A 12,307-nucleotide genomic window follows, 5' to 3' on the forward strand; every position below is an offset into this window, starting at 1 on the left:
CCCTTCCCTGGCCCCGATGGCATCCCTTGGAATGAGGAGGAGGAGGACAGGATGTGGGCACCGCACAACTACCCCCTGCCCCCCTGGGATGGCAGAGGGGACATGCGAGGACCCGAGGAGGATTTCACCCAGGACTGGTTCCCAGTGAGGTTGTGGGTTGGGGGGTGGTAGCAGCTGCAGAACCGAGGCTGGGGAGTGGGTAAAACGGGGCAGGGGCCACTCACTGCCCTGGTGACAAGGACAGGGCGTGGGGATGGGTTTCCCAGCTCAGCCTCCGCTCTGCTGTCACAGGATTCCCTGTCCCATTCCCTGTCTAAACCCACCCCCTTTCCCACAGGAGCTGCAGCCTGGCCCCTGTCCTGAACCCCTCTTGGAGGAGGAGCAGCCCCCACCCTGGCACCCTGCTGGCCCACCAGGGTGGGTGCTGTGCCCGGGGTGGGGGTTTGGGGGATCCGTGTGGCTGTGGGGTGGCACGAAGGGGTGCCGGGGGTGGGCACTGCGTGGAGGCACAGCCACGGGGTGACACTGTGGGGGCACAGCCACGGGGTGACACTCCCGGCCCTGCTCAGCGTAGAGGGGGGGTTTGCACTGGAGACCCCTTCCTAAAGAGCCCCCCGGCCCCGGGGCTGCCTTTGCTGCTGCAGGAGACGAGGGGGGGGCCGTGGTGGGGGCCCCCCCTGGGACTGTGGCCCCCCCTGGAACTGTGACCCCCCCTGGGACTGTGACCCCCCCCGGGGGAGACGCGGCCGACGCCTTCGCAGGAGCCGCCGGGAGCTGACCCTGGTCCCGTGTGGGTGGGGTCCCAGACCCCCCAGAGGTTTGTGCTGTGCCCCCGTTCCTGCTTCCCTGGTGCTCTCCAGCATCTCCCCGGGCAGAGCCAGGAGCCGCTGCCGTTGTTTCCCGCTCCACAGGGCACAAACCACCCTCCAGGGCCTCCCCTTCCTGCCCCAAGCCGAGCCAGCCGGCGACCAGGAAAGAGCTGCAGCCCCCTGATCCTCCCCAGCCACCCGTGTCCCCCCAGGGGCCTGTGGAGAGGCCGGAACAGACCCAGGTTGTGGGGTTTTACCTGCTCCCCCCATCCCAGCTCCCAGCAGTGACCCGAGGGTGCTCGGTCTGAGCTCTGTGTGGTGTCGTGGTTTCCCCCAGGACCTGCCAGAGGGGAGTGGGGAGGTCCCCAAGACCCCTGAGCCATCCAGGACCCCTCCCAGGAGCCCGGACACCGATCCCTGCGCTGCGGGGCCGGAGCAGGAGTCTCCAGGGACACCGGTAGGAGATTCCCCTGCTCCCGGGACTGGCAGGGGGGTTGTACCCCCAGGGCTCTTCGGCCACTCTAACGTCTCCCTCCTCTCTCTCATCCAGCCCTTTCACTCTCCACCTCGCTGTCTCCTTGCCAGGCATGGGAGTTTTTTCAGACTCTTCTCTGGGGCTGCAAAGCCCCGTGGTTTTCTTTGGGGTTCAACACCCCATGGGTCCTGTCCCACAGCTCCTCTCCCGGGACAGACGTGTCCCAGCCTCACGCCATTGCCTGTCCCCAGGTTGAGCCAGGAGCTGAGCAGACACCTCTGGGCAGCCAGGAGCAGGATCCCTGTGCTTTGGGAGCGGAGCCAGTCCCGCTGGAGGAGAACTCTGCCGTGGCAGGGGAGCAGCTCGAGGTATGGGATTCCCAGGGAGCGGCACAGAGTCAGCCCAGGGCTCCCCAGATCCTCCCCACCAGCAGCACGCTGCTCCCCCTAGGGATAGTTTTTATTCCCACCCAAAACCAGTGCCTGGGAGGAGGCACATTCCCCTTTCCAGACCCTTTTTTGGCCCTCGCCGTGGGCTCTGCAGCGCACCTGTAACTCCTTGCACAGGTAGAGCCGGGCAGTCCAGCTGCCCCCGAGGCTGGCACAGGTGATGGGTCACATCCCCACAGCCCAGCAGCCCCTCTGGATCCTGCTGGGAGGGAACACCCGGCACCCAGCTGCTCTGCAGAGGTGGGTGCTGAGCTGAGCCCACGTTCCCGGGGCGAGCAGTGTTTGCCAAGTGGAGCTGGAGAAGCCGAGGCAGAAGCTGCCCACGATGGGGGGGGTCTCAGCTCTGTGGCATGTCCCCCTCCCCAGGTGAGAGCCCCTCCAGGCCTCTGCTGCAGGTGGGGCTGTGCTGGCAGCACTGGCTGCCCCCTCCTGCACAGCCCCTGCCTTCCTCCCCCAGCCCCTCTCTCTCCTGCAGCTTCTCGAGAGCCTTCAGCCACCTGAAAACTCTCAGGTCCCTCCAGAACCTGCAGCAGAAGCTGATGCACAGCCCAGCCAGGCTTGTCCTGATCCCTGCACCTCACCAAAGACCTCACCGGGGCCCCAGCACCCTCCTGGCTCCAGTGAGACAAACCCGGTACGGGGTCTGGGTGCCCCCCTGGGTCCCCACATGGGGCTGGTCCCCTGGGCCTGGGGGCACTGCCACAGCAGGAGCAGTGGAGTGGGATCCCTCTGGAACCCCAGCAGGATTCCGGGCTGGGGTTAAAGAGCTGCTTTGTCTGGAGGCAGAGCCCGTATCGGCCCCTGATGCCAATAAATGGGAGAGGGCTGGAGAGAGGCCAACAAAATAACTGGAGGCTTGGGAGTGTGTGGAGCGTGAACAACCCCGGGGCTGGAGCTTTAACAAAGCCAAGGAGAGCACTCCAGAGCAGCTTAATTACTGCCTAATGGGGGACAGAAATCTGCTGGAAGCTCTCCCTGCTGGGGCTGGGGCAGAGGGGGAGCAGCTCTGGCACCCAAGGGAAGGGGGGAAACCCTGGGGAGCCAAAGTCCCAGCAGGTCCCTCAGAGGGTGACCAGTCCGTGGCTAATCAGTACTGGCAGCCCCAGTTTGGCCCAGTCCCTCTCCCTGCCAAAGTGTCCGATCTTTCCTTGCCTTTCCCGCCCCCCAGGCTGGGGATGGAGAGCAGCAGCTCTGCTTCAGGCTCCCGACGCCCTCCCCATCCCGCCGGGATCTCCGCTCCGCCGCCGTCCTCGCCAGGAAGGAGGCCATCGAGCTGGTGAGTCCTGGAGGCCCCTGGCTGAGGGGTGCAGGGGTCTGGGACCTGCTGCAGGGTTGGGGGGGACTCAGCCCAGGACCTTCTGGAGCGATGCTGGGTGACGGGATGTGCTCTTGGCATTTTGGGGGGCAGTGGGAAAACCCCTCCTGGTGATGGCGATTGCAGGGGAAGCTGCTCAGAAGGGGTTTGCAGGGGCTCAGGTGCTGCCAGGAGGGTCGTGGACCAAAAAATGGGCGGGGGGGGGAGGAATACCCCTCAGGGGGGCCGTGTGCTGCTGGTTTTGGGGTGCTGACCCCGCGGCCCTGCAGTCGTACCAGCAGTTCAGCCTCAACATCGCGGTGGTGGCCACGATGCTGCTGCAGAAGGAGCCCTCCATGGAGGAAACCCTGGGGCTGGCACTCAGGGCCAACCTGCGCCAGGGCCGGATCCACCACCTCCGGGAGCTGGAGGATTTCATCAACAGCTACGACTCGGCCACCCCCAGCCCCTGAGGAGACACCCCCTCCTCCAGCCGGGCTGGGAGGGATGTGGGGGCTGTGCCAGGGCACTGCTGTGCTCAGGTGGTGCTGAGCCTGTGGGTCAGGGCGGCATGGACATGTTGGCAGTCCCACCAAATCTCCTGGAGAGGGAGGAAGGTGGGGGTGTGCTTAGTTTTAGCCCTGCCCAAACCTCTGTGTGCAGCCAAAGGAGGAGCTGGTGTTACTGGCTGGTGGTGGGAGGGAGGGAGAGCAGCAGCCCCTCTCCTCCATCCAGGCTCCTCTCTCCGTTCCTTGTTCCCCGGGATGTGCCCACAAACCTTGGGAGTTGTTTTTGGTTTTAAATCTAAAAATAAACCCTGTTCTTGTTGCAGCCCTCTCTCCGCCCGTCCTTCTGATCCCGCTCTCCTGGGGTAGGTGAGGGAGGGTTCCTACAGTGAACCCAGCGTGGGGGATGTGGCAGAGGTCACCCCTGGGATCACACTGCCCTGGTGGCACGCTCGGTGTCACGGTGGGTGACCCTCCTGCGTTCAGATTTCAGCCAAACTTTATTGGAGCTTCGTCACTGGCAGCAGCAGAGCTGCCCCCCCCAGTCCCTCCCCGCGGTGCCACCAGGACACGGTGGCACCAGAGATGGAGAGCACGTGGCAGTGGTGCTCATCCTGCCAGGAGGAGTCCCAGGGAAGGATCCAAAGGATCCAACCCTGGCCCAGAGGTCTGGTGCAGGCAGCTGCCCTTGTCTGGAGCACCGGCCGCTCTCCCCGGAGCTGCTGCCGTGTCTGAGGCGCTGGAGCCCAGGTGAGCTCTGCTCCCTTCCTGCTTTACCTGTTCCTAATTGCGGGAGAGGCCGGCAGGAATTGCAGGCTGTGCTTTGCCAGCAGCTGCCGGGGGGGAAGGATCCCAGCAGCTTCTCCCACCAGCCTTGGGCCACGTCCAAAACGCACTTGGAACATGTTGAGACCGTGGTGGCAGCACCCAGCAGGGGCTGGCAGGACGTCAGGGACCCCGTGTCCCCACTGCTAGGACACACTGCAGTGTTTGCTGCTGCCCCGGGGCTTGGCCGTCCTGCCCCCGGCCTTCCCCGGGGGCTCCCTGCCCAGGGAATTCATCCCGGGCTTGGGGATGGGCTTCCCAAAAAAGAAACCCTCTTCCTCCGAGTCCGAGTCCGAAGATGAGGAGCAGGTGGGACACCAGGAGTCCTCCTCCTCCGTGATGTCCTGCAGGTCGATGTGCTCCGGCCGGGGGCTGTGTCGGGGGGGGGTTGTGCCCGCTCGGGAGGGGGGGTTTCCATGGCCCACGGGTGTTCGGGGGTCAGGGCCCCCCAAAACAGGGTGGCCCAAGGCTCCGGGCTCGTTGGGCCCCTCTGGGCTGGGCTGGGGGACAGAGGGGTGGGTGGCTGGTGGTCCCAGCATCCCTGTGTGCACGGCATCGCTGCTCCGCTCCTTGGCGGCTGCTCCGTGGTCCTCCGGGCTCCTGAACGCGGGATGCACAGGGGCCTGATCCAAAAACGCCTCTGGAAGAAGGAAAGCGAGGGTAAACGAGGAAGGAGAAGGCTGAGCCTGCCCTCCCACAGCCCCTCGTGCACCGAGGGCTGCCCTGGGACATCACGGGGGGGTGGTAGCAGCCCACCCCCGGCTCCCACCGCTTGCCCTCCCACGGGAGGTGGGCTGGGGGCTCATCACCACTGCTCCAGCCCTCAACTGGGCTGCCCCCGTGTGACAGTCCCCAGGAAGCACCCAGGGGCTGAGCAGAGCCTGGAATTGCCTCTATTCCCCCCCCGTAGGATCCTACCAGCCCCTTCCATGCGCTGCCTGCAGCCCCCCGGGGCCGAGGGGCCGGCTCGGGACAGGGGCGTCGAGTCCGGGGACGGAGCCGAGGCGAAGGCCGAGTCGGAGGAGTCGGAGGCACTGGAGGAGGACGAGCCCTGGCGCAGGCTGCAGGCGTCGGAGCAGAAGAGGCGGCCGCGGCGGCAGGTGAGGGGTTGTCCCCACAGCGGCTTTTGGCACAGGCTGCAGCAGAAGCAGGCGGCCCGGGCGTGCCAGTGCAGCCCTTGGTGGGTGGCCCCCTCGCTGTCGACACCTGGGGGGGGGACAACCGCAGGTGAGGGGGAGGCTCTTCCCGCACCCGTGTGCCAAAACCCAGGTGCCAAAACCCATCCTCTGCAGCCCTCCCGGCCCACCCCCTGCCCGCCCAGCAGGGACGGGCAGCCCCCCCGGGCTGGGGGGTCGGGCCGTACCGATGGGGTCCCCGCAGGCCTGGCAGGGCTCGGCGAAGAGGCTCTCGAAGCAGGCGCGGCAGCAGGGCCGCCCGCTCCTCATCACGTAGCGCTGCCCGCGCAGGGGAACGTCGCACTCCAGGCAGCAGAAGTGCTCCAGGTGCCAGCGCCGGCCCTCGGCCTCGATGCACTCCTCCATGAAGATCAGCTGGAGCGGGAAAAACAACCCATCCTCTCAGCACCCCAGAGGGAGAACCCGTGGTCCGGAGGATGCTTTGCCGCGCTGAGGGGTGAGGAAGAGCCCCCATCCCACGGCTCGGGCATGGGGATCTCAGCAAGGCTCAGGAAGGAACGTTTCCTCCCGCCCATCAGCGGTTCTTGCTGGATTTGCAGCCCCCAGCCAAGAGCAGGGGCTTTGAGTGGCCAAAGGGAGGTCAAAGGCGCCCTCTGCCCAGCACCCACCTGGTCACAGGAAGCACAGCGGGGTCTGAAGAGCTCAGCGTGGTGCCGGCCACAGTAGATCCTCCCATCCTGCTGGAAGTAGATGAGATCCACCAGCGGCTGGTGGCAGAAGTGGCAGGAGAAGCAGGACGGGTGCCAGAACTGGTCCCCCAGCCGAGACACTGAAATCCCTGGGTCGCCTTTGTTCAGCCTCCTGCCGCACTGCAAGGCAAAGGGACGCGGGGTTTGGGGCCAGGTTGGCTTTTGGGGGCAGATCCCCGCCAGGGAACGGCTGCTGGGGGGGGGGGACACCTCACCTTCCTGCAGGGGCAGCCATGGCAGGGACCGGGCACGGGCCGTGCCAGCCCCTGGCCCAGGGCCTCCCGTCTCCGCCGGGCGCTGAACGCTCGCAGCTGCCACCGCTCCTCCTCAGCGAGCTCGGGGCAGTACCGCTCCTGCACGGGGGGCACGGGGGTGAGCGGGGCATGGGGGGGGGAAGCCCGGGGTGGGCAGCACCCGAAAACAGGGGTCTTACATCGCAGTCCTGGGGAGGCAGCTGCTGAAGAAGGGCTCTGGCGCGGAGCCGCGTCCTGTCGGAGGCAGAGCCGGGCTGCGGCGAGCGGGGGCCGAGGCACGGCGGGGGCTTGGGAGGGGGCACGGGGGAGAGAGAGAGACAGGATTTTAGGGGGGTTGAGCTGCGTTGCTAGAATGTGTTTAATCCCAGGGCTCTGCTGTGGGAACCTCCCACGCATGGCACCCACGGAGCTGGGGGTAGAGCCAGGGTGCTGCTCACCTCGGGGGGTGCAGGGTCCGTAGGGGGTTCCAGGTACTCTTCCAGGGCACAGCCGGAGTCGCTGTCGGAGGAGGCCGGAGGGAGGCCGGTGGCGGTGCCGCAGGACGGGGGCTCATCTCGCTGGGGCCATGCAGGGCGAGGCAGGGACATGAGCTGGGGAGAGAGGGCATGGTGAGACCCTCGGTGAGGCAGGGAGGAGAGACCCATCCCCAGGACACGTGATCTGTCTCCATGTGGCAGCAGGACGAGCAGCCCCTTGTCCCAGGGAGGGACCCTGGAGCAGGTCCAGCCGGGAGGATGCTCAGTGTCACCGCGACTTCGAGACCTTTGGCTGAACCACTGCAGGAGTTCAAGGGCTTTTGGGGGCTCCTTTCTCTGCAGGAGTTACAGCAAATCCACACCCAGGGTGTGGGCACTCAGCAGGGCTGGGGCTCTGCCAAGCAGGAGGCACTGGGAGGGGATGTGATAGTGATGGGTTGAAGCCAAGTAGGGAAGACCCCAGGTGTCTGAGCTCAAGCTGGGAGAGGCTTTGGAAAACAGCCTCGGCTTTTTGCTCACCCACAGCAGGAGATTTTCCCCAACTGCCACCAGTCCTTTGCCGGGTGGTGGCTAATCCCTGGTCGAGTGGCCCAGCCCTGAGCGGGGGCAGTGGGAACAGGCTGAGGTTTAGCCCAACTCAGTGGAAAATAATTCCTTCCCCTTGGGCTGCCATTGTTCCGCCCCGGGCGGCTGTTCCTGCCCGGCTGGCCCAGCCACCACCACCACGCCTGGCCCGGGGTTACGCAGTGGAAACCCATCCCGGGCCGTCCCCTCCTCCCCGTGTGGGCGCTTTCCACCACGCGCTTCCTTCCTGCCCTGGCTTTCCAAAACAAAGGCGAGATGGTGATGTGGTGGCTCCTGGGGTTCCCTGGACGCCAGCCCAGAGCCTGAAGCCCTCAACCCGTGATTCCTGCCCCGGTGGGATGCGGGTGGGATGGAGCTGAACTGCTGCTCCGGGGGGAAGTCACGGTGCTGTGACCAAACAGGGCACCCCTGGATTCGCCCAGTGCAACGCCCACCATGGATGGATCAACTGCTCTGGAAAGTGTTTCCATGTGGAAAACAGCTCATCTCGGGCTCAGGGCTGAGGGGTGGGAACCCCAAAACTGCCTACCTGGGTCCTCCTACTCCTCTGCCACCATGAGGACCCGTTCCCTTCTCCGCACTGGGATGGGACCGGTGTATCCCCCCTGCCCGCGCTGTCAGGGACATCCTGGCCAGCACCAGCATCCCCACTGCTCCCACTAAACACCTTCAACACCCCCAGCTCAGCCCCTGCTGCCAGTGTGCCCCTTCCTATGCAGCATCTTGGGGTGCTGGGATGTGGCAGCTCTGGAGCTGGGAGTGGGTGGGCTCAGCCCGGGCAGCTCAGGTTTCCCTGCCCTGCCCCTGGGTCAATGATTAACAATAGCTGCACCTTGGCTAATCAGCGGGATAAAACAAAAGGGCTGCTTGCTTTTTCCTGGGCTTTGGGGTCTGCCAGCCCTGGGGCAGCGCAGGAGGGTGCAGGGCTGGTTGCAAGGTGCTGTTCAAAGGGATAGGGATGAAATAATCTGGCCCAACTCTGTATTTGCAGCTCAAGGAGAGACCTGGCTTTGCTGGCTTGGTGAGGGCCCACTGCTGGGCCAGGAAACAGCCTTGGCTCTACAGGAGGAGCAGGACTGTGTGTCCCTGAGGATGCTGAGTGGGGACCTCTTGGGCTCAGTGTCCGGCCCCAGCTCTGTTTTTGCCTGGTTTGGGTAAGGTGTCCCTATTTCTCTCTTCCCAGTGGGAGGCATTCCCAGGCTGTGCTTGGCTCATTAAGCCTCCAAGCTGCATTTGTCTAATCTGCTGGGGCTTTGCTGTAATTAGACCCCTCTGATGCTCCAGGGACTCAGTGGGACTGGTGGTGCCAGCGCGGCCCCAGCCCTGTGGCACAGGGCACCCTGTCCCAGGGCCACCAGCACAGAGGGGTGATGCTGGGGGAGAGTGGCTTGGGCAGGGCTCCTGGTTGCTGTGGATCCATGGGGATGTGCTGGAGAGCCCAGCCCAGCCCAGTTTGATGTGATTACGCTGGCTGGCAGCCGTCTGGGCTGTAAACAAGTCCCTGTAATTAGCCCCAGACGGTGACACAGGTACGCGCCTCCCATGCTAAAGAGCCAGGCAGCCCCAACAGGTCTGTCTCCTCTGCTCCCCATCCCTGTCCCCTCTTCCTTCCTGCCCTCCCTCGCTGCCTCCAGGCACTCCTGCTATTGCCCTTCCCTGCTGGGATACAGGGATGCTCCCAGCCTGCCCCTGCCCTCAAACCCAGGGACGGGAGAGCCTGGACCAGGCGTCAGGGGCACAGTGGCACTTTGGGGAGCTGCTTCTCCCTGCCAGCGAGTCCCCAGGAAGGGACATGTGACAGACCAGTTGGACAGGCTGGGTGCCACTGGCTGTCATTTGCCTTTGCTGTAAAAGCCTCTGGGAGCTCCTCTGGATGCAATTGCTCAGCTCCCTTTGCTCTCCGAAGGATCGGAAGCAGGCACAGCTCCCTGGGTACAAGCGGCTAAAATTCCTGGGAATATTAATCTTATTTGGCTCCCCGGGAGCAGCCCCTGTCTCCAGCTGGCTGAGGGAGCATGTGTGGGCTCCCAGCCCTCTCCTGCCAAGGTCACACATTAACTTGGAGTGCAGCCACCCCAGCCCATTCGGAATTCAGCACAGGCTCCCTGTTCCCAGCACAGCAGGGGCCGATCTGCATCTCTGCCACAGCTTTGCTTTTCTAGAACCACCTCTCCACCTCAGAAGACCCACTTCCAGACCCCCTCCAGCCAATTTTTCAGAACCACCAAACACTCCCCAGCTCCACAACCCCCAGGAAACACAACATCTCACCGTGACCAAAAAGCCCCGATCCCCTTGGAGCGCCCAGCAGCACTGGCAGCTTCCAGAGGAACAGCTCCGTGTTCACCTCACCCACGGGATAACCTGTTTTTGCTTGAGCTCCTGTCAACACAGCTGCGATGAAGGTGCGTGGAACAAAGATGCAGAGCAGTAAAGATGCATCTTCTGGGGCGAGATAAGCTGAGGTCTGGCAGGGCGAGCTGGAGCAGCAAGTCCTGCAGCACAGCCCGAGCCAGGCTGGAGACCTGGAGCCAGTCTCCCGGAGGAGCCTGCTGTGCCTCTTGGATTGGGGATGGCCCGAGGTGCAGCAATGCTTGGTGCCACTGGCTGGGCACAGCAGATCACGGGCCAGGCTCAGGGCAGCCCCCCAGATGATGGGGGGGGGTCTCAGCATCCTGCTCTGCCACACAGCACCGTGTTCTCCATGCCACCAGAGGGGACGGTGGCCGATGCTGTGGCCTGTTTGCTCACCAGATGATGTGCCAGTGCTGCAAAGGGCTTTTCTCCGTGTGTTTTCCCCCATCCCACAGGCATGGCTGGCTGTCCCAGCTGGGTGGGGAGCAGTAACCCCTTAACCCACCCTAATTCAGCCTTTGTGCATCCACAGGTAGGGACCAAGACCCCCAGCCCTGCTCTCCCTGTGGCCACCAGGATGAAGACCCACCACCTTCGTGTCCCCATGGCCACCACGATGAAGACCCACCACCCCACTTCTCCCCACGGCCATCCTATCATGGCCCAGCACATCCATGCGTGAAGGGGCCAAGCTCCATCTCCAACCCCAAAACATCCCATTCCCGCCGGATCTCGGGTAGAGGAGGGATGGTGGAGCCAACGCCCCTTCCCGGAGCCCCTCGTCGTGCCGGGCAGCCCTGCCCGCCCCCTGCCCGCGCACCTGCCTGCTCCGGGCTGGCAGGGTCCGGCACGATGGAACAGGCGTCACCTCCCGCTCTCAGGGGACGTTTTCCCGAAAACAAAGACCGCGGGGGCAACGATATCACTCCCGGCCCAAATTATTTCTCCCGGAGAAGAACAGCCAAAATCCCCCCGTTCCCCTCGCTCCCGTCCTCTTCCCCCTCGCAGCGACTCCCGACCGGGGACCCTCCCGCTGCCGCCGCCTCCCAGTCCCCTTCTCCCGCAGCTCCAGCTCCACGCGTAGCTGGGAGACCCGACCCCGGCGATCCCTTCCAGCGGTACGTACCTGCCCCTTCCCGCCGCTGCGGGCCCCGCGCTCCGCCGCTGCGGGCTCCGCCGCCCGCTCCAGCCCCGCGCCGGCCGCCGCCGTCCCGCCCTGCTCCGGAGGACGCGAGGGAATGGAGCCCGGGCTGGGAAAACTTTGCAAAGCGAAAGGAAAACATCCAAGCTCACTCAGGGAAACGCTTTTTTTTTTTTCCTATCCTCTCTCTTTTTTTTTTTCCCCTGCCTGCCCAGGCACTGGCTCCGCGGCAGCCGGGGTCCTAATTACAGGCTTTTTAGCCTAAACCTCGGGAGCCAGCCAATGGCTGGAATTCCAGGGCAGGCAGGGAGGGGAAGGGGGGGGTACATTAACCCTACAGGGGAAAGAGCTCCCGATGACATCTGGTTTGCTCCTACCTCTCATTTTCCGAGCGCCCGCGCCCTCCCCTCCCTCCGCGGCTCGGTTCACCCCAGGTTGCCGTTTGATGGCTTTTATGATCCCGCGCGGTGATTTATTTTCCTACCGAGATCAGAAAGAGTTGAAGCTTCATGAAAGAGGGGGAAGTGTCATTACACCCCAATTTAGAGGTGGAGAAACTTTGGCTGGGCTCTCACAAAGGAGTTAGCCAGCGGCAAGTCAGGATGTCCTAGTTTCCACAAGCCCTGAACACCTGACGAGGTTCCTACAAGCCATTCCAACCGGCTCCGGCTCAGCGATTCCACCCGGGCAGGAGCCAGGGCAAAATTTATCAGAGCCTGACGCGAGGCAGAGCGTCTCTGTTGTGCTTCTGTGGATTTCTCACACGCTGTAAGATTTTCCTGCCTGCTGATGTGACTTTGGGGATGAGCACAGACACCCAACCATCTGTGGGGGTCAGCCTGGATCTCTGCCACCCACGTGTCTCAGGAGCTGTGGCTTGTTTTGGGGCTCCGTTGGGAGCCCTGAGAGGTGCAGGAGGCTCGTGTAGACTTTGGGATTAGGGTCAGGACTGTGGCCTAAATCCACAGGGATAGTAATTTGTCAGAGGACGTGGCCAGGCTGGGCGAGGCCGTGCAGGGCGGTGTTGGTGCACAGGTTATTGGTGCTTTATAGAGGCTGTGGTTGCCCCATCCCTGGGAATGTTCAGGGCCAGGTTGGACGGGGCTTGAAGCAACCTGGGCTAGTGGAATGTGTCTAGTGTGGAACAGGATCTTTAAGGTCCCTCCAACCCAAACCATTCGAGGATTCTCTGCAACCATTCGAGGATTCTCTGCCAAATCACCTGGGCAGGGGCAGAAGGAGGAGGAAAAGAC

The 12,307-nt window shown here is 64.0% G+C and overlaps 3 protein-coding genes across 3 annotated transcripts in view; 2 read left to right on the top strand and 1 right to left on the bottom strand.

The window, feature by feature from the left end:
• Positions 1–3,853, top strand: part of LOC113973217 (basic proline-rich protein-like) — a 7,514-nt gene extending 3,661 nt beyond the window's left edge. Inside the window, exons 6-15 of the mRNA XM_027695045.1 lie at positions 9–144; positions 338–417; positions 645–817; positions 912–1,051; positions 1,147–1,266; positions 1,536–1,652; positions 1,851–2,099; positions 2,209–2,367; positions 2,902–3,009; positions 3,318–3,853. Coding sequence (XP_027550846.1) covers positions 9–144; positions 338–417; positions 645–817; positions 912–1,051; positions 1,147–1,266; positions 1,536–1,652; positions 1,851–2,099; positions 2,209–2,367; positions 2,902–3,009; positions 3,318–3,500 — 1,465 coding nt within the window. The 3' untranslated portion in view covers positions 3,501–3,853. The remainder of the gene's footprint in view (positions 1–8; positions 145–337; positions 418–644; positions 818–911; positions 1,052–1,146; positions 1,267–1,535; positions 1,653–1,850; positions 2,100–2,208; positions 2,368–2,901; positions 3,010–3,317) is intronic.
• A 161-nt stretch (positions 3,854–4,014) lies between these two features.
• Positions 4,015–9,917, bottom strand: PRICKLE4 (prickle planar cell polarity protein 4). Its single transcript, XM_027695046.1, has 8 exons — positions 9,830–9,917; positions 6,935–7,087; positions 6,677–6,784; positions 6,459–6,596; positions 6,163–6,363; positions 5,722–5,908; positions 5,277–5,564; positions 4,015–4,998 (listed from the first exon to the last, which is right to left on the bottom strand). Exons 2-8 carry the CDS (start codon positions 7,082–7,084, stop codon positions 4,505–4,507), a joined length of 1,566 nt encoding a protein of 521 aa, XP_027550847.1. The 5' UTR covers positions 7,085–7,087; positions 9,830–9,917; the 3' UTR covers positions 4,015–4,504.
• LOC113973219 (extensin-like) lies at positions 9,239–12,107 on the top strand. Its single transcript, XM_027695047.1, has 3 exons — positions 9,239–9,963; positions 10,446–11,031; positions 12,023–12,107. The coding sequence occupies exons 1-3, from the start codon at positions 9,432–9,434 to the stop codon at positions 12,105–12,107; spliced, it is 1,203 nt and encodes a 400-aa protein (XP_027550848.1). The 5' UTR covers positions 9,239–9,431.
• The last annotated feature ends 200 nt before the right edge of the window (positions 12,108–12,307 follow it).

This window comes from Neopelma chrysocephalum, unplaced genomic scaffold, assembly GCF_003984885.1.
Source record: "Neopelma chrysocephalum unplaced genomic scaffold, ASM398488v2 Primary Assembly neopelma1_100, whole genome shotgun sequence".
Lineage (NCBI taxonomy): Eukaryota > Metazoa > Chordata > Aves > Passeriformes > Pipridae > Neopelma > Neopelma chrysocephalum.